Source organism: Diabrotica undecimpunctata, chromosome 4 (assembly GCF_040954645.1).
Source record: "Diabrotica undecimpunctata isolate CICGRU chromosome 4, icDiaUnde3, whole genome shotgun sequence".
Classification (NCBI taxonomy): domain Eukaryota; kingdom Metazoa; phylum Arthropoda; class Insecta; order Coleoptera; family Chrysomelidae; genus Diabrotica; species Diabrotica undecimpunctata.
This window is the reverse complement of record NC_092806.1, coordinates 116359591-116386582: the sequence shown is the minus strand read 5'-3', so window position 1 is coordinate 116386582 and position 26992 is coordinate 116359591. Positions and strand designations below refer to the sequence as shown.

General features: G+C 35.3%; 1 protein-coding gene across 1 annotated transcript in view; it reads left to right on the top strand.

Annotated features, from left to right (window-relative positions):
• mesh (sushi domain containing 2 mesh) overlaps positions 1 to 26992 on the top strand; it is a 97122-nt gene that overhangs the window by 43780 nt on the left and 26350 nt on the right. Inside the window, 4 exon segments of the mRNA XM_072530060.1 lie at positions 1644 to 1884; positions 1887 to 1949; positions 9179 to 9439; positions 22292 to 22608. Of these exon segments, the coding sequence (XP_072386161.1) occupies positions 1644 to 1884; positions 1887 to 1949; positions 9179 to 9439; positions 22292 to 22608 (882 nt within the window).

Sequence of the window (26992 nt, the reverse complement as noted above, 5' to 3'; positions counted from 1 at the left end):
AATCAACAGCATAACGTACCTGAATTAAGACACGAAATAGAAATCAGTTTTTAGGAAATAGAGATATCCATAAATTCACTCAAAAATAGAAAGTCAAAAAGACCAGACGGAATAACCAACGAGCTTCTAAAACGAGGCGAGGAGAAAGTATAACCCAAGAGATGACAAAACTTATACAAAAACTAATATTGCACTGCAAAGATATCAAACGCATCGAGAAATACCATAATGATACCAATGTTCAAGAAAGGAGATAAAGACACCAACAATTAAAGAGGTATAAATCTACTGAAAACCGCACTTAAGCTTACCACAAAAGTCCTAACCAACAAAATCAATAAACTAACAATTTTATCAGATGAACAACAAGGATTCAGATCCAGAAGATCCTGCATTATACAAACCATTGAAAACATCTTCCATAATCGAATACAGACAAAGATAAATGGAAAACTAACACAGTGTATACCAGTACACAGCGGAGACAGACAGGGTGACTCGTTAAGCCCACTTCTCTTTAAGTACGTAAAGGTCATGGTTACAGAATGAGAAACAAATAAATCAAAATATTATTTTAGCAGACGACGCCGCATTAATCGCAGAGACAGAAGCCGAGCTCCAAAGATTAACACTCATCTTTAATACAAAAGCCAAGAAATACAATATGAAAATATCAGCAGAAAAAACCAAATATATGACAACGTCTTAATACCCACTACGATGTAAAATCGAAATTAATAGGAAAATAATAAAGCAGGAAGCAAGGTTTAGATATCTGAGAATAGATATAACTAGTTACGGAGATGTTGAAGAATAAGTATGACAACAAAGCTTAAAAGCAAGTAAAGCGGCGGGATCTCTTAATGAACAATCTGGAAGGACAAACACCTAAGACAAGACACAAAAACAAGAATCTATAAAGCAGCAATTAGACCTATATTAACATACACGCCGGAGACAAGACCTGACACATCTAAAACGAGACGACTACTAGAAAGAACAGAGATGAAAATACTTCGACGAATATCAGGGAAAAGTCTGTTGGATGTAGAGAGAAGCGAAAACATAAGAAGAGCATGCAACATAGAAGATATAAATGGATGGGTGACAAAACGGAAACAGGAGTGGAATGAAAACATTAGTAGAATAGCAGAGGATAAGATAGTACGAATAGCACGAGATAAGTCACCAAATGGACGAAAAAGTATTGGTAGACCAAGAAAAGCTGGTACGATAAGTTAAACAATTTAGGAGGCTTATATTGAAAAAGAAACAGGCTTTAAAGCTGTTACATACTACATATAAGAAGAAAGAAGAAGAAGAGAATAATTTACCACAATGTTTCAATATAAAAAATTCATCAACTGATAAACGCAAAATAAGAAAGCGTTCGAAATAGTGGTGGTCAACCTCAATTGAGGAGAAGGCGTATTTTAGAAAACTATAGGATATTACTATAATAAGACTAGCGTATCACAATAACATCATTAGTTTCTAATGACTTTTTCGCATTTAGAAACCATTTTCATTGGCTTTTCTAGTCCACCGAACCTAACTACTTTTTATGTTTATACTTTTCTTTAAACTCGATATTACAAAAAACATGTATTTTACATTTTTATTCATTTCTTCATTTTTTAAAGACAAACACCTTCCAAATGGTTCTTGCAACTGACGAAGTATTCACTTACGCGATGTTCAACTACCTAAACTTGGACTGGACCTCCCACACTGAAGCCGGTGGTGATTCGCAAAACGGAGAAGGTGGTGTCAGTGCCTACGTTGGTTTTAACGCGGGAAATGGTACTAGAAGCTACGAATACAATCCTTACAGTCAAGCTTCCGTCATTCGAGATCTTACTTCAGTTGGATTTGGAAATGGTTTTAAGGAAGACATATTTTCCGTATTGATGAGGAAATTTTGCTTGGATCGTGCAACAAAGATATAGGTAAGTTTAAGATTATCTATTTCCACTAAATTGAACTTGCAGTGGTTATGGAGGTTAAACCATTTATATAAAGTTCTAATATAAAAAAAACGGGTGTGGCAGTCTAGTGGGACTGCCGGTAGAAGTTACACTTCTATACACGCATTCGCCGTTACAAATTTATTTGGGGGTCAATCTGCACAATCATTACATATGTAATGCTATAGGTAAGACATAGCAGAAAGAGAAACAGAATTAATAACAACTTACTAACAATTAATAAAGAACATTTGACCTGTAATAGGAGTATAGTAAATGAAGGATTGAATCAATATTTTGATGAAAATGTATATTTTTATTTTCATATATGTATAAAAGGAGTTGAATGCAAAAATTTTTTTACACATACTCTGCAGTAAAATTCGTTGTTTATTTTGTTATTAATATAAAAATACAATACAATACATTGCAAATTAATTCAATATAATAATACAATACAAATTAAAATGCAATATTCATAAGTATTTAAAAATGACAATAATATACATAAAAAATACACTAGAATACAGTGCAACATAATTCAATATAATAATACAATACAAATTAAGATGCAATATTCATAAGTATTTAAAAATGACAATAATATACATAACTTTTCTACTTACTTCTTCTTCTTCAAGTGCCATCTCCGCGGCGGAGGTCGGCAATCATCATAGCTATTCGGACTTTTGAGACGGCTGCTCTGAAAAGTTCATTTGATGTACATCCTTACCACTCTCTCAGGTTGCGCAGCCATGACATTCTACGTCTCCCTATGCTTCTCTTTCCTTGGATCTTTCCCTGCATAATCAGTTGGAGCAAGGTGTATTTCTCTCCACGTGTAATATGTCCGAGATATTCTAATTTTCTTGTTTTTATTGAATTTAAAATTTCCATTTCTTTGTTCATCCTTTCCAGAACCTCTTTGTTTGTGACGTGTTCTGTCCATGATATTTATATTTATATTTTCAGAATTCTTCTGTACACCCAAAGCTCAAATGATTCCAGTTTTTTTATTGATGTCGCATTCAAGGTCCAAGATTTCATTCCATAAAATAAAGTCGAAAAAACATAGCACCTCGCCAACCTAACTCTTAGTTCCAGTTTTAAATCCCTGGTACATAGAACTCTTCTCATTTTGTTGAAATTTGCTCTAGCTTTTTCTATTCTTATTTTTATCTCCTGATTGTAATCATTTGTGGAGTTAATCATTGTTCCCAGGTATGCATATTTGTCCACTTGTTCGACGTTGGTTTCGTTTATTAGAAGATTCTCGTTATTTCTTTGAGTTTTCGATATTCTCATAAATTTCGTCTTCTTGACATTCATTGTTAGACCATACTCGTTTCCATACTCTGCTATTCTGGTCACCAGTCTCTGAAGATCTTCAATGTTTTCGGCTAAGATCACAGTGTCGTCCGCATATCTAATGTTCTGTAACTTCATTTACCTTTATTCCAGCTGTTTCACCCTCAAGAGCTTTTTTCAGGGCCTCTTTGGAGTAGGCATTGAAAAGAATTGGCGACAATACGCATCCCTGTCTTACTCCACATCTAATTTCAATTTCTTCTGACAGCTGTTCGTTAACACGTACTTTTGCTCGCTGTTTATAGTATAAATTTGATATGTTGCTGAGGTCGTTGTAGTCAATCTTCTTTGATTTCAGGACATTCATTAAATGTTTATGTCGTACTTTATCGAATTCTTTATTATAGTCAATAAAACATGCGTATATATCTTGATTGACGTCCAGGCATCTTTGTATTAGTATATTAAGTGAAAAAAGAGCTTCACGTGTTCCTAGGCGTTTGCGAAAACCAAATTGTGTATTATTAACGTCTATGTCCAGTTTGTGATATATTCGGTTATGGATGACTTTAAGTAGTAACTTTAGCGTATGAGACATTAAGCTAATGGTGCGGGAATCGCTGGCATTCTCTTGCGTTTTTCTTTTTAGGGAGACAAATTAAAATAGATGTTAACCACTCTTTGGGTAATACGCCTGAACTATAAATTTGGTTCAAGAGTGTCACTAAAACATCAATGTGCTTCTCATCTAGAATTTTTAGGATTTCTATAGGAATCATATCAGGTCCAGGGCTTTTCCCGCTCTTCATTGTTTTTAATGCGTGCAATATTTCTTCTTTTGTAATATATGGACCTATTTCTTCTGACGTAAGTTCTATGTGCTCCAGATCTCCTCTTTCATCATCGAACAATTCATCGATATATTCTGCCCATCTTTGTATTTTCTCGTCCGTATGTGTTATAGCAGTACCGTGTCTATCCAGAATTGCACGAGTGGGATTTTGTTTTCTTAGTCCTGCCAGTTCTTTGACTTTATTGTGTAGGTTAAACAGATCATATTTATTTTGCAGGTCTTCGATCTCTTTGGATTGCTCTTCAAAGTATTTTTCTTTTGCCTGCTTTATCGTATTTCTAATCTCTCGTCTTTCAACTTACGCACGTGTTTAATTTACCATGTAATATTATTAATAAAAAAGTCCTCCCCGACTAGGAATCGAACCCCGATCTCCTGCGTGACAGGCTGGGATACTGACTACTATACTACCGAGGACATAACACAAACGTATTTCAAAATTGACGGTTCTGGGTCATACAGTGATTTATTGAGATTATTATTTTGAAATACAAAAGACTAATATAATTATGAATATTTAATAAATAATACAAAACATATCACATAAATAATAATATTAATAAATATTTTATTATATATATAATATTATATGTATATATATATATATATATATATATATATATATATATATATATATATATATAATATATAATATTAAACATATATGCAAAAGGAACATTTTTATATTCGAGAGAGGAAGAGAGAGAAAATATATCTTCTGTCTCTCTCTTACTCATTATCTTACATATGTAATGATTTCACAGATTCACTCCCATACAAATTTCCAACGTGGAGCGCGCGTATAGAAGTATAACTTCAAAAACAAACTTAAGTTTCGGTACCTCGATTTCCGGTTAACGAATGATTAAAAATCTAAAACGATAAGGGAGAGAAAGCGAATAGCAAGAAGGTAATGATAAAATAAACAGAAATGTTTACAACTTTACTGAAGGGCATAAGCCACGATTGAAGTTTAAAATAAGTTTATTTTTGATGTTTCGATTTTCACTTCGGGTATCGTTCTCAAAATACAAAATATTAATAAATTAAACAAATTTTGTTTTTTTACTTGGTGAAAAATTTGAAAAGCAAATGAAAAAAATTCTTCTAGTAATTTAATTTTAACTGGTGCATATTGACTGAACTGAATCATATTGACAATTCAGACATATGTTATACATTTTATTGTCAATATGAATAAGTCGGATAAAATTAAATTTTTAGAAAATGTTTTCTCCAAGTTGTAACGAAAGAGATAACAATGGTAGATGATAAAAAGCTGATCGTTCACCAAGACTTAACGAAGACCACGTTGCTCAACATAAACAGAATAAAAAAACAATAAAACTTATAAACAGTCAAAAACAGCTACTACGTTCGTAGCATAATTCTTTTTAAATGTAGAAATGACCATGATATAGCAGAATATAGATAAAGGAAAAGAAAGATTAGGTACATTCTAGTGTAATTTACAAAAATATGATCACGTTATGTAGAAAAATGGCAAAATCGCGTAATTTTAGTGTAAATTACAAAAATATGATAAAAACTTCATGATTTAGGGAGCCATTTTAATGTCATATAAAGAATACGATTATGTAATGGACGAAAATGGAAAGATTACGTCTCACGTTGCCGGCACCATTTTAGTGTAACAAAAAAGCTAACAAGACTATACGATAAAAAGCTGATAATTCACCAACACTTAACGAAATCCACGTTGCTCTATTTGGCAGCTTCCTTGTATTACAGAAGAATCCTACGAATATCATGGATTCAAAGAATGTCAAACGTGAAAGTAACTAGAAGGATAGGAAATGAGGCAGAAATAATATTAACTATCAAAGACGAAAACTTGAATACTTAGGAGATGTGATCAGAAGGCAAAAATACGCATTATTACAACTTATTATGCAAGGCAAAATCCAAGGAAAGCGAAATGTGGAAGACGAAGAATATCCTGGCTTAAGAACTTAAGGGAATGGTTTGAATGCAGTCATCATCATCATCACGCAACCTTTTCTCTCCCATTTTTCGCGGTTCTGTGCTTCTTGTTGCCATTTCTTGAATATTCGTCTAATGTCGTCCATCCAGCGTGTTGGTGGTCGTCCTCTGCTGCGTTTGTCTTCTCGTGGGCGCCAGTCAATTAGTTTTCTGGCCCATCTTGTGTCTCTCAGTCTCGATATATGACCTGCCCAATTCCATTTCAGCTTGGCTATACGTTTGACGACATCACTGATACCTGTTCTTTTCCTTAAGTCTTGATTTCTTATTTTGTCTTTTTTTGACACGCCGAGAATTGATCTTTCCATGCGCCTTTGTGCCACTCGCATTTTTAGTGCTGTTGTTTTTGTGAGAGTAAGAGTTTCTGCTCCGTATGTCATAATAGGAAGAACGCATTGGTCAAATGTCTTCCGTTTCATAGCTATCGGGATGTTTCTCTTAAAGATGTCTCTTAGTGAACCATAAGCCACCCAAGCAAGTGTTATTCGTCGTTGAAATTAGCAGGTCTGGTTGTCCTTGCCTATTCTGATTTCATGACCAAGATATAAATATGTACTTTTCTGTCAATTCTACCACTTGATTTTGGATGATTAGGTGTTCGCTGGGAACTAAATTTGTCATAAATTTGGTCTTACTGATGTTCATTTTTAGACCTATTGTTGAAGATACGTTTTCTAATTCTTGTACCATTTGTTGTGGTTCACCCAGATCTTCGGTAATAAGTACTATGTCGTCGGCAAAACGCAGATGATTGAGCATTTCTCTATCTATGAATGCAGTAGTGCAGAAGTTTTTAGAGCGGCAGTCAACAGAGTCCGCATAGCAATAATGATTTCCAACCTTCGATAGAAGATGGAACTTAAAGAAGAAGAAAAACTAAATTTTCTATAGCAATGGTCTACACGTTTTCAGAAATGGCAGATATGCATTTAATTCTGGGTAAGCTTGAGCAGGCTAAAGTAGGGTTTTAGATAATTATTGGTAATTTCGTAATCACAGGTGAATGCCAAGGGAATAGTGCACCAGACAGACGATTATGTCTTTCCATTGATCGTTGTTTAAGAGAGACAGGCACATTGCGGCCGCAACTTGTTGATAATAATGTTTGACCAAAAGTGGATACAAACTAGAATTTGAAAGCAACTGAAGAAATCCCTGAAAGCAGTACAAGAGTAGTAGCTGCTCAACTAGATGTTTCTCACATGATGATTTGGAGAAGATTTAAGGAACAGCAGTTTCATCCTTATCACTTAATAGCTGTTCAATAATTACTGGATGAAAATTATTTTAAAAACAAACAAAATGTCAATTTTATTAATCATGTTTTCTTTACCGACGAAGCTACCTTTAACAGAAATTGCATTACAAACCATCATAACACGCACATCTGGGCCAAAGAAAACCACCACGCCAAAAGTCTCTTATCACCAAAGAAATTTTAAAGTCAATGTTTGGGCAGGAATTGTGTGAACAATTTAAACGGTAAAAATTATTTACACTTTCTACAAAACGTGTTATCAGAGTACTTAGACGAGATCAATCTCGCACTTAGGAAAAATAAGTGGTTTTTACAGGATGGCGTTCCAGCGCATTACAATAATGTAATAAGAGAATATCTTTTCGATCAGTATACTGGACATTGGATTGGAAGGAGCCCTGATGCGCCTATTTCTTGGCCACCCAGAGGTACAGATCTTAAGCCAATTGACTTTTGCTTCTGGGGTTTTATCAAAGGGTACGTATATTCTGTACCAATTATAAACGAACAACAACTAAGGAATAGAATCATGGAAGCAGCAGATCGATTTCGTCAGAAGCCCATGATTTTCCAAAATATTCGAGTTTCGTTTTTAAAACGGTGTCGAAGGTGTATTCAAGAAAATGGAGGTCATTTTAAACATTTGTAAAATCCACCACATATTTGAAAATGGTTAGTAAGATTATAGAGACCTGGTAATAATAGGAAAATTTATCTATATTTTACATTTTGTTAGGTAACTCAGAGATTTTAAAATATATTAAAAAAGAAGTCGCATCTCGATAAAAACTGGCTTATCGAAAAAATACTAAGTAGCAAAAAAGTTTGAAAAACATTGTGTTTAGCTAATGGTACCACAATAATAATTTAATTGAAAAGTATACAAACATTGAGGGGGCAATTTTTATGGGGTTTACAAATTTCACTGCTATTTTTTTTAAACATTCCTGTCATAAGTAAGCCACATGTCCATTTTCAATATAAAATCTCTAACAGGTTTCGATATATTAAAAAAAATCGATTTTTATTTTCTAACTTCAAAGTGCTGTAACTTTTTTTATGTGCACATTTGTACTAAGGTAAGTTAGGTTCAATGGAACTATTTTTGGTTCCGGAATACGCGATTTAATTTATTTACACCCTGTATAATTGGGTTTCATTGAATGTAACAACCGTTGAAGAACAATGGTGTTCGCCAAAAATTTAATATTTGTTCAGAGTTTATGTAAGTTTAATGTTCAGAAACTATGAAGAAAGGGAGACTTTTGACGTCTATTAGTTGTGTAAAGTCGAATTATGCTATGCAAGTGCTATGTAAGACACATTATGTAACTGCGCATGCCCACACGATATTTCCAAGTAATATGTATGCCGGACGAAAAATTAGAACGTGTTCTATTTTTCATGCTATTTTGATGCAAGTTATTCTCAAAACTCATGTTGCCAATATAACAAAATTTATAGTTCAGCATAAAACTTAACCTTATTGTGTAATTGTAAGTGTAATTTATTGGATGTAATAATTTGTGATTTGTATTTAAATATATTTAATGCTGCATTGAAATTTCTAAGTGAAATATCAAAGTTAATGTTTTGATATAAGTATTTCTTCTATTGACAACAGTGAAAGTGGTATCTCAAAATTGCACAAAAATAGCTCTGATATGATCAGATCAGGCTAGGCAAGAGATATGCCATGCAAGGCGGACTTGCATAGCATGAGACTTGCATGGCCTAGATATAAAACTATATTAATTATAAGAGCAGTAATAATGTAATATTTTTCAGATGGTGCCAACCTTCCCCTGAAATTCGCTCCTGAAAGTGGTAATATGTTGGGAGGAACCGTGGTAAATATAACAGGTCCATGCTTCAATTTGAATGATAGGATTCGATGCAAGTTTGACGTTTCAAATGAAGTATTCGGTTATGTTGTTGATAAGAACAGAGCTATATGCGTACAGCCCCAACTGTTTGCCGAAGGATGGGTTAATCTTCAAATTGCTATAAATTCTGAATCATTCAAGTGGAAGGGAAAGTATTATGTAGGTAAGTAAATTTTCAAAATTGTTGTTTATCCAGAGTTTCATTTTTCGTAGTCTTTATCGTACTATCTGGTTGTTGATGATAAGACGATTTTTTCACCCATAAATATAATAGATTCGTTACGAATGTTTAATGTTAAATCTTCAAGATAATTTTGCATTATTACATCACAATGCTATGTTTCCCAGAATATTTTCTTGTAGCATTATACATTTTGACTACTATATTTTCCAGGAATTAACCACAAATATATAAAATGATAAATACGATACGAGACACAAAAATTACCTACAGGGATCAAGGAGATAAGGAAGAACTAAGAAAATACAGAAAAGAGCTTCCAGAAATAAAAAGGAAATAAATTAAATTAAACAAGGGAATCAACCATAGCAAATCAAGTAGGAAAAAATGAGAAAAGAATTAAATGATACAAAAGCTAGACTGTAAAGATTGGAAAGAGAGAAAAAGGAGTAAAATGTTATAATTCATGGAATGCCAATCTATACAGATGACATAAACGTGCTTAAAGAAAACATGAAAATTTTACGAAAAAAGAGGTGGGTGTGAAGATAAAGATAAAGGATTCAATTAAATCAGATAGCAAAACCTGCTTGGTTAAACTGGAGAAGGGACATGAAAAAAAAATGGTCGTGCGAAATAAAAACAAATTGAAGCACATAAAAGAATACAGAATCAACACAAATAATAAAATAACAGAAGAGGAATTACATATACAGAGAAAGACAAATGCTAGAGAAGAAATATGAAGGGACGAAATGTTAAAATAAAGTGTAACAAGAAATTAACAAATATATAGTAGAAATCACGAGATTAAACGAAGCACTTTGAGATGGCAGAGGATAAATCCGAGTAGGAGATCAATATAATCACGAAATATAAATGAAAACAATAAACATGAAAAAAATTGTTGCAATAATGATGTTAGAAAAAGAGCTCTATTACAACAAGAGGCAACATCTAAAAGAATTATATGGGCGAGATTCAAGGCAAAATACTACAACATATTATTAATTAACGTTCACTTTCCCACAAATGAAAGTAATGAGTAAGTGAAAAAATATTTCTATGAGCAACTCAAAGTAACATATGAGAATGCGAATAGTAAATACAAAAAAGATATAAAAATAGAAATTGGAGACAATAACGTCAAGGGAGGGACTGATAATACAGGACATAAATCAGTTATCTGAAAGGAAGTATTAGGCCAAATAATCATGAAAGTCAACTGATTCAGTTTTGTGAATAACGCGAGATTATAATAGGTGAAAGCAAGTTTAAAAAAACAAGAATAGAATTCACAGAAAGACAGAAAATAAACCGAACAGCAGCGCCCCAAAATGAGGAAACATTGGAGGAAATATAGAGAAATATGGACATCATGTCAAAAACGAAACGATTGGGATGAATAAAAAAAACAGAAAATGGATAACCTGAGACATATTACAACTAATAGAAGAAAGAAAGAAAACCAAAGAAGAAATGTTACAAAAGGAAGCAACTGAAAAAGCAAAAGCAAATAATATGCTGAAATCTCAGAAACAGCTGCGCAAGAAAACGACATGAGAACACAATATACCATCATATGAAATTTGACTGAGAAAACACTACTACATACTAAACATATCAAAGATAAATTAGGCAATATAATTAAAGCAGGACATGAAATAATACAAAGATAAAAAGAAAACTTCGAAGAAATATACTCCAAACATAAGGCAACACCACATATAGACGCAGAAACTTAAATACAGGAGTTAAACTTTGGCACAAATGAAATTGAGAAAGAAGAAATACAAAACCCACTAAAACAACTAAAAATGCCAAAGCCGCTGAAAGTGAGAATTTACCGATAGACTTGATAAAGGCCGATCCAAACAAAATGTTATACAAACTCATTAACAAGATATGGGCCGACGAGGAGCTAGCAAAGGAACCTAACGAGGGTTTAATCATTAAGATGCCAAAAAAAGTCGATCTAAGATACGAGAATAGGCGAGCAATAACACTGCTGAACGCCACATTCAAAATAATGTTCAAGATCATATTGCATAGACTGAAGCCAGAGCTAGACAAGAAACTCAAAATAAATCAAACAGGCTTTCGCACTAAGCCCTCCAGTATCGACCAGATTTGTATTAAAAAAAAATGGCAAAGAAATATAAACATAATGTTTACTGACTTCCATAAGGCCTTCGATAGTATAGTATTGTTGTGAATTTATTAAAAGGTTCAATATTTATAACACTTACGGATTTAATTTATTTCTTTATTTATATTAACTTATCTGACAATAATTTATTATATCCGTACGTACAAATTCGCGAGCGCGGGTCTTGAGTATTAACTGTCCCTCCATATAAAAATGTTGTATTTATATACGAAATCCTGATATACTGGAATAGTCGAGAACATCAAGTTGGAGAATTCACCATAATTTGAATCTAGACTTCCACCGAAATTTCTACAATAAAACAGAATAATTAGTCATAAAAGTTAGGCCAGTATATTTATCGTAACATTGCCCCCCTCTTAAAAGATGGTTCCTCCTGGAACCTTGTCGGGACTGGAACCGGAACTGTATGCTGGTATCGGCAACTGGACCCTCTTTTACAACTTCCAGTTGTATAAAAATGACAAGGGACGGTTTTCTCTCCGCACCAGTAACTATGCGGATTGCAACAGACTAACACCTGGACTTCGGTGTCTTTAAAGATCTCCTCCACCATATTTCGGATAACCCTCCAATCTAATTGGCGGCACTCCAACTTTGGCATGGCTAACTTTTGCACGTCGGACTCTAGTACGTGCTCTCTCAATTGAAGTAAGGCTTCCCATACATCTCGGTAGGTAGGTTGGTCACGGGCAGTGTCTTTTGTTACCAGGTAGAAAAGGTAACGTGATGCATCTTGGAGTTTCAAGGTTTTACCGGGAGCTGGCACCTGGCATTGAAGTTCTGCAACTCGACCAAACTTCCTTCGAAAGACGGATGCCAACCCTGGTGCGTCTTTGATACTGGCCGGGATGGTAAGGGCCAGCGAGTAGTCATCGGGGAGCGCGAGTAGATCTTGCTTTTCTTCAGTGGTAACACCATGTCTTGCTTTACCGGTACCTCCATAGGCACCCATGAATTCCTCAAACGTGAGGTCAAACACATCTTGGACTTGGTTTACTTCCACTTCTTCATCTACGTCGTGGTCACCTTCGAAAGATGCCAACCGGTTATGGTGTACTATCATCGGCTTTCCCCTCGGAATCTTGCTTATTCGGTAGATGACATCGTTGATCTTCTCCATGATGAGGTATGGACCTTCCCAAAACTGCTGCAGTTTGGGAGAACAACCTATTCGCTTCTTGGGATTATACAGCCATACTTTGTCGTTCTTCTTAAAGCAACCCTTTTCGGCTTGTGTATCGTACCGTTTCTTCATTCGGTCGCTAGCGATCTGAAGGTGGGAACGGACCAACTCATGTACATCGTCCATTCTTCTTCGTAATTCGATCACATAATCTTCACCTGCTACATCTTCTCCAGGTCGACAGCCAAATTCTAGATCACAAGGTAGTCGCATTTCGCGTCCGAATAGGACTTTGGCTGGTGTCTGGCCTGTTGATTCGTTAACAGCAGATCTGTAGGCCATTGTGAAGAACGGAAGGTATTGGTCCCAGTCTCGCTGATGATCGGACACCATCTTTGTCAAATACTTGCCAACTGTCCTATTCATTCGTTCTACCATACCATCCGATTGCGGATGATACGCGGTAGTTCTTGTTTTCTTCATGCCTAGTCTATCACATATTCCTTGGAATAGATCACTTTCGAAGTTCCTGCCTTGATCACTATGGATCTCCAAAGGCACTCCAAATCGGCTGATATATTCTTGGATCAACTTATCTGCAACGGTGGCGGCCTTCTGGTCTGGAAGTGCGTAAATCTCGACCCACTTAGTGAAGTAATCCATTACTACCAACATGTACTTGCCCCCATTTTCACTTTCTGGAAATGGCCCTGCAATGTCCAAAGCTATTCTTTCAAACGGGCTTCCAACATTATATTGTCTCATAGGAGCTCTCCTTTTCCGGTGAGGCCCGTTACTCGTAGCACAAATAGTACATTTCTTACACCAGTCTTTTACGTCGTCGGAACTGTTCATCCAATAAAACCGTTCCCGAATTCGCTGAAGGGTTTTCCTTACACCAAAATGCCCTCCCGATGGACTGTCGTGTAACTGACGAAGTACTTCGGCTATTCTGCTCTTTGGGATCACCAACTGTCTTCTCTTCTCTGAACCGTCATCATTTTCCAGGACTCGTTTAAGCAAGCCATCTTCGATGATAAATGAGTCCCACTGGGCCCAATACGTCTTAACTACTGAGCATAGGTTTGATATTTCCTGCCAAGGTGGTCGACGGTTTTCCTCTTTCCATTTTCGGATTTTCTGTATAACTGGATCTCTCTCTTGTTCTTCCCTTATCTTAGTAGGCGTCCAGTCGTCGTTGACAATCGTCGTTCTTAGCACTGCTGCTTCCTTGGATTCCGTTTTGTTGCAGTGGGGACACTCTGCTGGGCATGGCCTTCTGGAAAGAGAATCAGCGTTTCTGTGGCTAACTCCGGCTCGGTGCTCAATCTTAAAATCGTATTCTTGGAGTCGTTCGATCCACCTGGCTATCTGACCCTCTGGATTCTTAAACTGCATCAACCACTTAAGGGCGGCATGGTCGGTTCGGATTAGAAACTTTCTGCCATAGAGGTATTGATAGAAGTGCTCTACTGATTTAACTACTGCTAGAAGTTCTCTCCTCGTGACGCAATAATTCCGCTCAGGTTTTGAAAGAACTTTACTAAAATATCCGAGGACTCGTTCCTGTCCTCCTTGAATCTGAGACAGCACTCCTCCAATTCCCACATTACTTGCATCTGTATCTAAGATGAACTCTCCTTCTGGCAGTGGATACCCTAAAATTGGTGCTGTTATTAAATGCTTTTTCAAGGTCTCAAAGGCATTTTGGCAGTCTGTATCCCAGCGGTAATCTCTTGCTTCCTCCGTAAGTCGCGTTAATGGCTTAGCGATATCTGCAAACTTCTTAATAAACCTCCGGTAGTAAGTACATAGTCCAAGAAAACTTCTCACTTGATGTTTGTCAGTTGGTTTTGGCCATTCCTTAATGGAATCGATTTTTCCTTTATCCACGGCCACTCCTTCTTTACTGACTATATGACCCAGATAATTGACTTTACCTTGAAATAGCTGGCACTTCTTGGGGTTTAGCATCAATTGGGCAGCTTTAAGTCGATTAAAAACGTTTTCTAAATTCCTCAAATGATCTTCGAATGTCTCCCCCAAGACGATTATGTCATCTAAATAAACCAGGCATGTTTTCCAAGATAACCCTCTCAACACATTTTCCATAAGCCTCTCAAATGTCGCAGGAGCATTACAAAGTCCAAATGGCATAACGTTGAATTGCCACAATCCAGATCCTGTGGTGAAGGCTGTCTTTTCTTTATCGACTGGGTCCATTTCTACCTGCCAGTATCCAGACTTCAAATCTAAAGTAGAAAACAATTTACTTCCAGCCAATGTGTCCAATGTGTCATCGATCCGAGGCAGAGGGTAACTATCTTTCTTGGTAACGTTGTTCAGCAAACGGTAATCCACACAGAACCTCGTCGTTCCGTCTTTCTTCTTAACCAGGACCACCGGAGAGACCCATGGACTCGTAGAAGGTTCTATCACCCCGTCTTTCTTCATTTCCTGAACAATCGTTTCAGCTTCCTCTCTCTTCGCCTGTGGTAATCGTCGAGCTGTTTGACGAATTGGCTTAGCATTACCAGTATCAATTTTATGCTTAACAACGGTAGTTCTTCCCGTCTTTCCTCCTTTCGGTACGAAAATATCACGATACTGCCGCAGAAATTCCCTTAATTTTCTTTTCTCCATCTGATTTAGAGACTGTCCTGCAACTGCAACCATTTGGTCGAATTTGTCGTTGGAATTATCAGATGTTGTCGCCTGACGGATTATGGATGTCACAGGTACACAAGTTCCTACTTTTGTCTCTTTCTTTATGGTCACTGGGTAGTCGTTGACATTGATAAGTCTCACAGGAATTTCTTTAGCCGAAGTCACCAATTCCTTTCCAATTATGATTCCACGACCAACCTCATCGTCGTGGTTCCAAGGCTCCATCATAACAGGTCTCCCTTCGTCTACAATTCCCTGTAGTCGCGCTACTATGATCGTTTCGCTTCTCGCAGGCACGACTGTATCTTCTGTAATGGCTGCTTGCACAGTGTTGTCATTATGTGGATGGAGAAATACTTCCTCGTTGCCAACTTTGATTACCTTATTCTTAAAATCCAATTGGAATCCATGCATATTCATTACGTCCATTCCTAATATAACATCCTCTTCGATGTCAGCAACTATAACAGTATGGACAAACTTTTCTGCTCCAATCCCCAATTGTACCTGGATTTCTCCATGAATGTTGGCATTTTCACCTGTAGCGGTCCGAAGTCGCAACCTCGTTGGTAACAGTTTCTTTCGGCTGTTTATAACTGTCGGGTGTATAATGGTTCTGGTCGCTCCGGTATCCACCAACAACGTATGCTTTTTACCATTTATGTCTCCATCTACATATACACTATCTTCACGACATTTCAAAGAAGCTATTAGTATAAGAGGGTCTTTGGAAGAGTTCCGGGTCGAAGCTGCCCCCCTAAGGTTGACTCGTTCTGGTTTTCCTGATGGTGAGTTTCTTGATTTTATGGTCTTCTTTTTCTTGCATGTCATGCTTTTCATCAAATTAAAGAGCTGGTCAAGTTTATCTTCATCCCCTTCCTCTTTTACAGTCCTAACTTTACTGTAACCGCCAGAGGCCTGCGTAGCTGACTCGTATTCGAGGGCGGCGGATAAAACATCAACCAGCGTCTTGTGACGAGCTAATCGTAGTGTTCTCTGCATTTCATGATCACGAAGACCATCAATAAACGTTTGAACGGCCAATTTTTCCATCATGTCTTCGGGAGCTGTTGGATAAGCATATCGTACTAATCTGGCAATATCTACCTCATATTCTTGAAGAGCCTCATCTTTCTTCTGTCTACGATTTTTAAGCTGCGACTGATATACATGTTCCAAATGTTCGTGGCCATATCGCATATTTAACCTCTTCTTCAGTTGTTCGAAATCATCGGTCTCCTCTACGGCTATGGTCTGAAGCACATCTAAGGCATCTCCTCGAAGAGCGATAGTCAGGTTTACAGCCTTTTCTTTTTCAGACCATCCATTTGCTCTTGCGGCTGATTCGAACTGTTTCATGTAGTTGTTCCATGATGATTTTCCGTCGAAAGTTGGGACTTTAACATGAATAGAACCTCCACTTCCTTCAAATTTCGGCCGTGTCTCCAACTTAAATTTCGTCTCGTCTTCTTTTATCTCCACTGTAATCGGATTGTTACCTCTCTCTGCTGTCCCTGTTTCTTCCATCTTCCTTTCCATCTCTTTAATCTTTTCTTCGAAGGCTAACATATCGGCAGCAACTTGGTTTTTTAACGAAGATATTCTATCGTCCAGGGCAGACATCTCAGAAGTGACTTTGCTTTCTAAAGAAGCGATGTCGCCGGAAACTTTCGAAATATCGCCAGAGACTTTGTTCTCTAATTTCGAAATCGACGAGATGACAGCATCATGTTTGTCTTCAAATATATAAGTCTCTGGATCTAGTCCTTCTTCTAGCAAAGCGTTCTTTAGTCGTTGGACTAACTCAGCCTTTTTTCCGGTAGAAGCTAATTCTCTGTCTTCTAGATGTCTTCTTAAAGTAGTCACTGTCAGCTCATAAATCGTCGTCATTTTCACAATTTATTTTATATTCACTTGTATTATTATTATAAGTCTAATTTATGTTCGATCTCACTCTGACACCATTTGTTGTGAATTTATTAAAAGGTTCAATATTTATAACACTTACGGATTTAATTTATTTCTTTATTTATATTAACTTATCTGACAATAATTTATTATATCCGTACGTACAAATTCGCGAGCGCGGGTCTTGAGTATTAACTGTCCCTCCATATAAAAATGTTGTATTTATATACGAAATCCTGATATACTGGAATAGTCGAGAACATCAAGTTGGAGAATTCACCATAATTTGAATCTAGACTTCCACCGAAATTTCTACAATAAAACAGAATAATTAGTCATAAAAGTTAGGCCAGTATATTTATCGTAACAGTATTTTTCATATAAGAATGCGTGCACGTCACAATTTATATAAAGTGACGTCACTTATATTTCAAATTTCCAGAACGTCAACGTTAAACTTCAAATTTTCCTAACACAGCTAATAATACGAAACCCATACGGAATTGCTCGATCTTTCATAGGCGTCAACATAGTATAATCATGTAATCATCATTATATTGGGGATTTTAGAATTATATTGATTTAATAACCAAAAACATTTGTTATTATTATTAATATAAATTTTATGAAATAACTCTTTAAGTCTAATATTTCACAAAATAATAATTTTAATTAAATATATTAGACAATGGTACGCAACTGATACGGAATACTTCAAATTTTTTGACAGTCCAGCGTGTGGTAAAATTGTTTTTAAGTGTTGCCGCTTTTTTAGAGTTAGAATTTTGTTTATGTTTTGATTTCTTACACAATTTGATCATAATATATTATATATTAATTAAATTATATTTATAAATACATATTAAATTTAGATTAATAGCGTTAAAAACTAATTATTGTTGTGTATTGTGATTGTGCTATGCCAAAACAACTAAATAGTCTTTAGAAAGCTGATAAGCTTTCATATAAGATAGATTATTTTGAACAAGAAATAATGGCGGGACGTTTTTATTATTAATGCTCTAAAAGTGGTATGTTTAAAATTTAGAATATATAATTTTGTATTAAAATGGATCTTATGTATTTTAGTGTGTTGCAGTAATTTTAAAACTAAGGGCCGGTTGTTCTAACGCTAATCAAATCTTAATTGTAATTAAATATTTAATTAAAATCAAATACGTCACATTTTGAAGTTATGTTGACTGATTTATTTTATTCACTTTTATTGTTTTGCGTTTTATTTTAAAATAAACCCTAATTAAACTCTTTCTGATGTTAATTTCATGTTTTTCTTTACAAATCAATAATAATAATACTAAGCAATTTTTAATAATTTTGACAGCTGCTGTGACGTATTTCCTTGTAATTTAATATTTGATTACAATCAAGTTTTGATTAGCGTTCGAGAAACCGGCCCTAAGTGTGTTTCCTGTTAATATAATAGTTTGACAAATAGTTGACATTTTAAAAATTCCTCACTTACTGACTATTCTGATGTTTTGGCAACGCTGTGAGGTTCTGACGTCGTAAATCTTGAATGACGTGCACACATTTTTATATGAAAAATACTATATAAATAGAGAACAATAGTGGAAGATTCTGTAACTATATGGACGACCGATGAAATACATCAACTTGATCACATTAGTCTACAAGGGATAGAGAGCCAGATCCAGGAGAGATAGTAGAAGATATAAAGCAGAGGATTCGTACTGTCCCTCTACATTATTCCTAACTACTCTATCACGAGTATATTACTGTATGGCGCAAAATATTGGAGACAGGAAGAAACAACTAGCAAAAAATTACAAATCTTTATAAATACATCGCTGATAAAATCCTAAAAATATACTGGGTAATAAAATAACAAACGCAGAACTATGGAGAAGATCAAAACAAGAGAAAATAACAGTCACGATTAAAAGAAGATATGGAAATGGATTGGACATACACTAAGGAAAGATCAAAAAAAATTTACCCCGACAAGCACTCAAATACCAACCAGGTGGAAGAAGAAGAAGAGGAAGCCCTGATAATAGCTGGAGAAACATAGGTCATGAAATAATTGGCCCAACATGGAGAGAGGTTAAACAGAGAGCGAGAAATAGAGAGGAATAGAAAAGACTTGTAGAAGAAATTTTAAAGGAATAAAAGTTCACAAGACCTCTGGTACACGAGGTCATGAAATAATTGGCCCGACATGGGGAGAGGTTAACCAGAGAGCGAGAAATAGAGAGGAATGGAAAAGACTTTTAGAGGAAATTTTAAAGGAATAAAACAGAAGAGGATACGCTGATCTAGCCACCATCTTTCACTTTTGGTTAAAAAACACAAGAGCGCTCATTATTCCATAGGGAGGGAAGGCAGTAGAGAGAGAGAATCACAAATATAATTATAAATATTTTATTTTTTACGTTTCAACTTCCAAAATATAAATTGTATCAAAATACAAAAACAATTTCCGAGTTGGAAGTCGATTCGTCACAAACAAAATATATTAAATTATTTTAGGTTAATTCTCAAACTCTTTCAACAAATTTTATTCGCTTGCATAAAATTACTACAGTCACATAGTATATTTTCTGGCGATATAGGGAGAAATCTGAAACTCTTCTTTTCCTCGACTATAAGTCCAGCTTATCACGCTGCAAATAAGTCGTATGTAATAGACGGATAGTCTCGCTAAGTACACTTAATAGATAATAAATAATACAAAAGACCCTTTAAAAGATTTCGACATAGCTGGCAGTCAATATTACAAATACGGCTACAACCTGAATTTAGACAAAAACCTAAGCCCTAACATAGGAAGAAAAAGTACTGTTACACTTTTCATATAACCATAAATAATTCTCTGTTATAAACACTTTTTCATCAATTTAAATAATTTTCTTCTTCTCTTCTCTTCTTTTTATGTATACATGACTCTGTCTGTTTTTCAATGTGACTTCAGTAAGTTTTCGTTCAATCGTTTTCGTGGTCTTCCTATTGATCGTCTTCCTATTGGGGAACCATCTCTTGACGTCTTCACTACTCTATTTGATGTCATTCGACTTACATGATCGTTCCATTCCACTCTTCTATTTTTTACCCAGTCCATGATGTTCTCCACCTTTCATCTATGAGAATGCAAGGTGAAGAAGTAAGGTGAATATTTTTAGGGGTTCATTTGGTATTCTATCCTCTTCTGCTGATTTTCAGTTTTTAATTTCTTTCTATGTTGTCACTTCTGGTAATGGTGGTTGATTATCGTCACCTTGAGCAAATAGGGATCGAAAGTAGTCTGCCCATGTTTCCTTCTGAGTGTGTTTCGTTTTTATTAGTTCGTTCATCTCTTTGCTTCGTCCTCTAATCATTCTTCATATTTCCTTTTGTGTTCCATACAAGGCGTGTTCCATATGTCTTGAGAAGCTCTGCCAGTGTTCCCTTTTCATTTGTCTAACTAAAGTATTCTTTCATTTTTTATTCGTTTATAGTGGTGGTATGACTGTTATGTTTGTTGTGTTCTGTATCGTAAAAAAGCTTTCTTCTTTTCTTCATATTTTCCCATTACTCCTTCTCTAAACTATGGGGTTTTCTTTTTTGATATGTAAATGTTCGTTACTTTTCTCTTTTCAAGAGATTTTGTTGCTGCGTTAATTATGGTTTTTTTGAGTTTTTCCCAGCTTCCTCGATGTTATCGTCTAATATTTCATTCCCAGCAATCTTCTGTGATATTATTTTTCTGTATAAGTATTCCGTAGATTCCGTATTTAGTAATTTGACTCTGATTATTGTTTGTGTTAGCGCAGCTCTCTTGGGTGTGAAGTATTTCATGATGATTCTTATTTTACAAACTACTAGGCTATGGTCGCTACCTACTGAGTTGGGGCATCTTACGTCGATTATTTTTGATGGATGTATATCACTGTTGGTTGGAACATAATTTATCATAGATCTTTATGCACAGGTATTATTGAATCAATATTTGTGTTGGTCTTTGTTGTCAAAAAATGTGTTTTTATTATCAGTTCTTCATTTTCGTTTTTAACAATCTCGTTATGTTTTTGCTTAATTCCGGGTATTACTTGATTGTTGATCCCCCAATATTATCATCTTTCCTCTGGTTTGATATACTATTTGTTGTAATTCATCATAAAATGTTTCCCTTTGAGGCTCATTATTTTCTGGACTGTATACTCCAATGATGTTCAGGTTTTACTTCTCCATTCATATCTTTGCTGATACAATCCTTTCTGATATGTATTAATGCTATTTTGATTCCTTTGATGTATTAGTAAGGCTACACCTTCTTTGGCCCTGTTTTCTTTTGCTACTCCAATGTAGGTTAGTATGTATTCACCTAATTTTGATTATCATTTTCCTTTCTCTTTTATTTCCTGTAAAGCGCAAATGTCTATTTGTTAGTTTTTCAGCACTAGGGTTATTTCTTGGTTCCTTGTGTTGAGTGATCTGATATTCCATGTAGTAATTCTTATCTGGGTTTCAGATATTGTTTGCTTGTCCATATTTCTTGCCGTAATCGTCTTCATGGTATTAATCCGGTTGCGAGACTGTACATTGTTTCTTTGAGGAGTATTCGTTTTTACGATTGGTAGGTTGCTAACCTTGCCAATCACCCTCCACATTTTATCCGGGATTGGGACCGACTGTGGTAACTGCTGAGCTACTTACTCCACCCCGCAATGACTTCAGGCAGTGTTTTCCACAATTTTCAGACGATTTTGTTTTTAGAGCAATTTTAATATGACCTTTTATTGAAATGGCTGTTATTTAATAAAAATTCTGTAGGAATGTTATAGAATATTAGACTTAGTAATGCCTACTTTGTATTCTTTTCCACTCTAGAAGCTTTAGTAGTAATTTCATTTGATTTGTTACTAGCTAATAAAAAGTGTCTAGTTTTCACTGCTTTAATATAAACATATTAATGTACCTTACATTTTAATAATCTATTTTTCAGAATCCCCTTCTAGTGCAACCCAAAAAATCTTCTTCAAGGACATGAAATACCACGAAAAATCTCCGAGTGAATTAAAAATAACTTGGGAGAAGCAAAATTTGACCACAAATGAAAACGCTAACATCCGAATTTCCCTCTGGGGTTACAGAGAAACAACTATGAAACCAGTGTTTGTTTATATCACCGATATCGCAGATAGTGTTCAAAACATTGGAGAATACACGATTGTTCCTTCTCAGTATAGAACTAGAGTAAACCAATATTTGACTGATATTAAGTTTGGATTCCTCCAAATTAATTTAACTGAGTCTATCAAGGTAAGTATCTACTAGGGAATACTTTTATATTTTTTATTTTAGTACAAACGTTGATTTCCATTATTTGATATATTTTATTTGGTACTTTTTATTATTTTCAATAACTTAGAAGCACTTTGCAACTATATAGTATCTACATCCTATTATTTTCTAGGTATTATTGCTCTAACTTATTTTTCACTTGCGTTTTAGATACATATATAATTTTTTTTTATTTGGATTTGTGTGTCTCGACTACTCTCGTCATTGACACCGGTACAATTTCTCTTACAATTATATATTGTTTTCACCCATTTTACAACATTAAAATTTGAAACCTTTAATTACCCATATATTTCTCTCCGTCCGTTTGTCCGTAAACACAATTCCTTCGTTATTAAAACAGCTAGAGTGACAAATGGTGTGTCGAATAAGATCTTATAAGCCAAAGATAGTATTAAAGTTAGGAAATTTGACCTTGCAGTTTCGGCTCCAGAGCTTGCAACCAAAAGTACAGTTTTAAAGTCTCTGAAATAGTACAAGCGATGTATTATTTGACGCGCTTAGCAAGACGGGAACAAATGTATACTTCAGGTTTTAATATCACTTTCAGTTAAAAAGTTGTAACTGGAAGTGTCACATTATAGTCGTAGAAATAGTACATGTGATATATCAATCGATGTGTATTGAAAAGTCAAGCTCTAATATTTAGTTTCGATTTTAATGTCATTTACGGTAAGAAGGTATGACCGTAAGTTTAGCAAAAATGACTCAAAATTAGTGAAATCGTATATCAATCGAAGTAAAGTTACACGAAGAGTTCAAATATCGACTTCTGGTTCTACTTATTCTACTTGTTCCACTGGTCACGTTGGGTGAAAACCTAGAACCCAGAACAAAAACAACTGTACTATACTATATACTACAAATATCATATAATACTGCACTATATATTATGCAAAACTGTAAAAAGGAGAGAAGTTTTTATCATATTTCTTTAATACATAGATGCTTCTTAGAAATTTAAAAAGGTTAGAAAACAAGCTAGGAGCACTTGACGATTATTACACATCCACTGTTTGATTATATTGGGAACGTTGTGTATTGGAATTTGTAAAATCGGCAAAAATGACTGTAAAAGGACTGGAGCACTGCTGTCAAATGGATTGTTCTTTGGTTGCCAGTAAATTCATCTTCTTCTTCTTCTTCTCGTAGCACTAGAAACTGGGGAAGGTCTTGACTGACGGCACAACTCGCTACCATCTCGAACGGTCATCCATGATAGTTAAGTGAGTGTGTGACATTCTTAAATCTGACCATATGTTATTTCTCCATCGTATTCGTGAACGTTCTAAGGGCCTTCTTCATGTCAGGACTTCCTCTCAGATTTTAACTTAGTAAGGCGATTACTAGGGAGTCTGTGGACATGACCAGCCCATCGTTGAGATTTAATCTCTTGGACTACATTGCTAGCCATATATATGTGTTTGATCTCGACATTTGTTCTTCTTCGGTATTGGTTAGTATTCGGGCCGTAATAGGACCCAAAGTTTCTTCTGAGGATTTTTCTCTCAAATATCTGAGTTTTCTTTCGATTACTTTTATCAGCGTCCACGTCTCGCAGCCATACATGAGCACCGGTCTAATCACTGTTTTATATATCCTGATTTTTGATGTTCTTGTTAGGCTCTTAAATTTAATAGTGTTATGGAGGCTATACATTATTATGTTTGATGCCTGAATTCTCCCTTTTATCTCTTCCGTAATATCGTTATCTGCGGTGATTGTCGCTCCGATATATTTAAAACTCTACACTTTTTCAAAGTTATATGGCTCTATTGTTATATTCTTCCCTATTCGATCTCGTCTCTTTTATCTGTTAATGCACATATATTTGATTTTGTCTTCACTGGTCCTTATACCGTTTTTTTGGCTCTATCTCTAATTTATTGAAAGTTTATTTTACATTGCTGACTGTTTCCCAAAATGTCAATATCATTTTCGTATGCTAGTATTAATTTTGATCCATTTACCGTCCGTAGTTCTGTTCTAATTTGTGCTGTTGTTACTTCTTTTTCTAGAATTATATTAAAAAGGAGAGGTGACAGCGCGTCTCCTTGTTTCAGGCCAGTGTTTATTTCAAACGACTCTGAGAATTTGCTACCTATGCGTACTCTGGATCTACAGCCATTTACACATATCTTAATGAGCTAGATAAGTTTTTTGAACTGAACAATGGCAGAACTGACAGTTCTGCCATTATATTTTACATCTGATCCTTTTAATGCTTTTGTAAGCTTGTCCTAAAACTCTGAAGAGATTATGGATAGTTCTATTAAAATTCCCATCCTTTTTCAAGCAGCTGCCTTACAGTAAAAAATGTAATCTATGATTGATCTATTTTTCTGAATCCGGTTTGGTATTCCCCTATAAAATTTTCTAAAAAAATGTTAGCCTACAATAGGATGTCGATAAAATTTTGCACGCCGTATTAAATAGATTGATGCCTCTGTAATTAGTGCATTTGGTTTTGTCTCCCTTTTTATGGATGAGAATTATTACACTTTCGTGCCATTTTGTTGGTATTTTCTGTAATTGATTTTTCCATTTCTTGCCACAGTCTTTCGACATCATTTATCTGGTATACTATGTTTAGATGTTGTTTCATTTTTTCGTATGTAATTTTCTCAGATTTCTTCATTTTGAATTTTCTCGATGTTCCACTATCCTAACGCTTCGTTCGTTTTAAGTTTCTGTGATGATATCCTCAAACCGATTTTTGCTCTCACTAGATAATGGTCTGTAGGTATCTCCATCTATTCTCGTTAGGCATCTTACATCCAGAACATTACTTCCATGTCTAGCATCGGCAATTACGTGGTCAATTTAGTTGCGTATGGAGTTGTCATTGGAGATCCAAGTCTGTTTAAGAATTTTTTTTATGTTAAAAAATACTAAACTTTACAAGCACATTGTTAGCCGGTGCTAGATCTACGAGCAGTTGTTCATTATCGTTTGAGATATTCAGGAGGCTATGTCAATTTTAGGTTAGGTTCTTTGAAAATTTTTGCGTTAATATTTTTACAAATTATTTGCATATCTGATTTTGGGATTCTTACGGCGTTCTTTCGAGTTGTCCACAGAAGTCATCTTTGATTGTTTCCACTTCATCTTCTGTCGAAGCATGTGCGGATAAATATTGTATCATTTTCCTTTCAGTCTAATAGAATACAGTCTCTCACTGATGGGCGTATAACTTATATCACTGCTCAAGTATTTTTCTCGAACTACGAAACCTGTACCGAATTCATGTTTTCCTGTTTGGTTTCGACTGTAAAAAATTACCGCCATTAAACGGCTGTGGGTATGTCGTGTATATGCGATGTAGTCTTCTAATAATAGTTTTGCCTCGTCTAGTCTTAGGGGGTATCTCTGGTGATTTGATAAAAGGTTGGATCCCATGTAGATCGTTCCAATTTTTTAGCCATTTATTAAGCACGTGCTTCTTTAAAATAGCTTATAGATAGGGATCAATGAAATAAGCAACAAGCTACCTTGGTCCGATCTCTTACCGTACTACTTATCCATAAACGTTATGTTTTTCTGGCCTTCGCCGGGATTTCATTCTAGAAACCTCATGATAGTAGACTACTCACATCGAAGTAAGTGCGCTGAGCTGCTTGGACATCGGGTTGATACTTTCTGCTTTTCTAGCTGTTTATTTTCATCATGTGTATTCTGGATGATTGGGTTTTGAGTACGGACACGTGTTTTTGAAAGTATTGATGATGTATAATTCACTTGAGTCATTGCTAGAGTTCTTCATTAGGTACACTACAATCTTCTTCTTCTTCTTTCTTTTTGTATGTAGGCTTTAAAGCCTATTTCTTCTTTAATATTAGCCTCCTAAATTGTTTAAATTGTCGCACCATTTTTTTCTTGGTCTGCCAATACTTCTTCGTCCATTTGGTGACTTATCTCGTGCTATTCGTACTATCCTATCCTCTGCCATTCTACTAATGTGTTCGTTCCACTCCTGTTTCCGTTTTTTCACCCATCCATTTATGTCTTCTGTATTGCATGCTCTTCTTATGTTTTCGCTTCTCTCCCCATCCAACAGACTTTTCCCTGATATTCGTCGGAGTATTTTCATCTCTGTTGTTTCTAGTTGTCGTCTCGTTTTAGATGTGTCAGGTCTTGTCTCGGTCGTGTATGTAAATATAGGTCTAAATGCTGCTTTATAGATTCTTGTTTTTGTGTCTTGTCTTAGGTGTTTGTTCTTCCAGATTGTGTCATTAAGAGATCCCGTCGCTTCACTTGCTTTTAAGCTTTGTTGTCGTACTTCTTCTTCGGCATCTCTGTAACTAGATATATCTATTCCCAGATATCTAAAACTTGCTACCTG